This window comes from Etheostoma spectabile, chromosome 19 (genome assembly GCF_008692095.1).
Source record: "Etheostoma spectabile isolate EspeVRDwgs_2016 chromosome 19, UIUC_Espe_1.0, whole genome shotgun sequence".
Taxonomy (NCBI): Eukaryota; Metazoa; Chordata; class Actinopteri; order Perciformes; family Percidae; genus Etheostoma; species Etheostoma spectabile.
The window spans coordinates 13295538-13298681 of record NC_045751.1 but is presented as its reverse complement, the minus strand read 5'-3'; the positions used below and the strand labels follow the sequence as shown (position 1 = coordinate 13298681).

The window sequence follows — 3144 nt, the reverse complement described above, 5'->3', positions numbered from 1 at the left end:
GTGTGTGTGTGTGTGTGTGTGTGTGTGTTAGTTTCCTAAAGAGGAAATGTATCTTTTCACTTAGTCTCTGAGGTCAGGGTCAGCTGTAAGAGCTGCAAATGGGTTCTAGGGTCTGAACAAGGATTTGAAATATGTTGAGGTCAAATGTCAAAATTTGGCTAGACGGAGGTCGTATAGTGCATTTAGGGCTTTCACACCAGTTACTGTGGTCATTTTATTGGGGTAAGGTTTACATTATGTAAAGCTATAGTTTAACAGTTTTGTAAATATGCTACAAATCTAAGACCATTCCTACCCTGGTTGTTCTTCCATATGCAGTTTGTAAATTCATTATACACTAACTGACACTACAGTAAAGTTTCCGGGATTAGAATGAATGACACTTATTTGCAAGGCAGGAAGAGAGAGGTTGTTAAACAAGAAAAAAAGAAAGATACAGAATTCAAGGAGGAAGATGTAAAAAGAAGACATCAGGAAACTAAGTTTTTATTCCATTATCCATTCCCCCTTCTGCATTTTTCTCAACATTGTGAATGGTGAGAATGGCACTTACCCCATTTTGAAAGAGGCCTCAGGTCACTAACTCAAAAAATACCATCTCCGAGCTCTCATGTCTCTCCCCTTCACTCTGTGCAGCCCTCCAGATGCCTTGCAGGTGAAACAGGTGGTGCATAGAAGCTCTGAATGTCCTCAATCCCCTCATTTACTTGTGGTGAAAGTTTACTAATGAAGGAACTGCTATCGTTAAGGAGAGGAAGAGGTGCCATAAAGATGAAAACGAATGGAGAAGTAGGGCGGACAGGGAGGTGAGAGGGGAGGATGAGTCATCTGAAGGTGTTTAATAATGGGGTGGTAGGAAGTAGATGAGTTTTTCTGATCCCCTCAGGCACAAATGGGCTGAAGGAAGGGGAGGGGAAGGGAGATATTAAAAAGATAATGTAGACAAGATAGAAGAAACATTGAGTGCTGCATTATAGGCGGCACATTTTGAGATCAAGCAATAGAAAGTTATTAAAGAGTTGAAAGTGCTCTTTGTAAGCTTCTGGCTTCTTTCGCCTTTCACTTCATGTTGATGACACCCAAAGTGAAATATCCCTCCCTTGTTATGAAGATGAATGGAGCCGATTGGAGCTAAGTGTGTTAGTGTTTAGCAGAGATGGATGCCTAAGTGGATAGGTCATCAGGTCCAGATGGGAAAAACTCTCTTACATAACGCGATAGGCATGACCACTGTCGATCGATGGGAGATTCAACTCTTGGAGACTTTACTCATTTACTGCAGGCTTGAACTGAGTTGAACTAAACTGTGCTGGCTTCACATTGTTACAACATGCTGTATGAGAAACATAAAAAGAAGAATTCATACTAGGGTCATGGTGGGTGCTGATTTGGTGAACACTGCCACTTCACATAGAGATGGTTACCCTTCACCTGTTGCCTCCTGATGAAAAGGGGTTCTGTGCATTGCTCAACGGCAAGTCAATTATACATTTATGATGTTAAAGTATTGTATTGTCTTTTCTGCAGCCAGACTTTTCCTGCTTGTTTAGGGCCTTGCAAGCATGTCCACATTTCCTAAATCTCAATGTGACTTATGTCCAATTGTTGTTTACTGTACCTGGCAGGACATTCACTAGATAAGCATTTGCCATGAGGTTATTTTCAATTTAAACCTTGCTTTTACTCCATCAAACCATGCAAACCATGTCACCAACCCTTCTAACTCTGGGTCAAGAGGACTAGTTGATAAAAACATCGTCCTTATTTTATTTGTTACGACCAGAGCTTTTAATATGTTGATTTTTATATATTAGATTAGATTAGATTAGATTAGATTATACTTTATTTATCCCACGACGGGGAAATTCTGTCGTTACAGTAGCAGCATAGCAGCAACAGCAAAAAAACAAAAAACAAAAAACAAAACAATAACACACAAACAAGTAAGCACGAAAGAAATACAAGGCAAGAAATACAAGGCAAGAAATACAGGCAAGAAATAGACAATGAAAATATGGTAGACTGAGTAAGTAAAATGCCGTCAAACAAAAGGAATTTATATATATATATATATATGTATATACTGTGTATATACATATATATAATATATATGTGTAAGAACAAAAAAGTTGATGTATCCAAGATGAAGCTTCCTTTTCCATTTTGGCCTGATGTTGAGCTAGTGGATAAAGAGATTGAAGGGACATTTACAACCACATACAGTATAAATGTAACGTCAGTGGGATTTGGTCTTGTTGGAACAATAACAGCAGGGCACCCTATCTTTGTTCAGTAATGACCAATAATGAGTGTGTGACGTCTTGTGATTAAAGAGGTCAGATGACATCACACATCTACTTCCTCAGTCATAACAAGGAGCAGGTTGAGGTCAGTGTATACAGGATGTGATAGGGTAAATATCTGCATTATTTGAATGCTGGAATCAGATAAAGCTTTTACAATGTCCAGTCCCTTGTCTAATTCTCTCCTCCCTCTAAAACGTGTAGTTTGTTCTTTCTCCATGTCTCTTCAGATGTTGAACCACCACGGATCCAGTGCCCCGAGAACATTGTAGCAGAGACAGATGAGCGGCGGGGCACCGCCAATGTTAGCTGGAACGTCCCGACTACTACGGACAACTCTAAAGAAGAGGTTGGATACTTTTTAAAACAAAGTGTACAGTAGTAGGAAAGCAGATCAAGATCATTTTCATTAAATATTTTAGTGTTGGAATAATGTTGGAAAATTAGCAAATTCTAAGAGAAGGTTTGGAATCTTTTGCTTTAAAAATTACCTAAATATCCTTAAAATGAAACGATACATGAAGGTTACGAGTCCCATTTTGAGTCACTTATTTTTATGAAACTTTCTCACCCTCCCTCAGGTGGGGGTGCAGGTAAAGCCAGTGTACACTCCACCCCAGCTGCTCCCAATTGGAAAGGAAACCATCACCTACATTGGGACCGACCGCTCTGGGAACCAGGCCAACTGCTCCTTCACAGTCACTGTCATCGGTGAGTTCATCCCTCTGGGGACTGCATCAACACAAAACATGTGTGTTGCAAATGACCTGCGGCAACAATTTATATCATCAGAATAACTTTAAAGATGCTATACTCACATTAACGTTCTACAAAACAATAA

At 39.6% G+C, this 3144-nt stretch overlaps 1 protein-coding gene across 4 annotated transcripts in view; it reads left to right on the top strand.

Moving 5' to 3' along the window:
- svep1 (sushi, von Willebrand factor type A, EGF and pentraxin domain containing 1) overlaps positions 1-3144 on the top strand; it is a 95983-nt gene that overhangs the window by 57176 nt on the left and 35663 nt on the right. For all 4 annotated transcript variants that reach the window (XR_004336385.1, XM_032544083.1, XM_032544082.1 and 1 more), the window contains 2 exons: positions 2534-2652; positions 2885-3014. Coding sequence is in view for 3 of the 4 variants with exons in the window: in XM_032544083.1 (XP_032399974.1) it covers positions 2534-2652; positions 2885-3014 (249 nt within the window). In the remaining variant the exon portion in view is untranslated. The remainder of the gene's footprint in view (positions 1-2533; positions 2653-2884; positions 3015-3144) is intronic.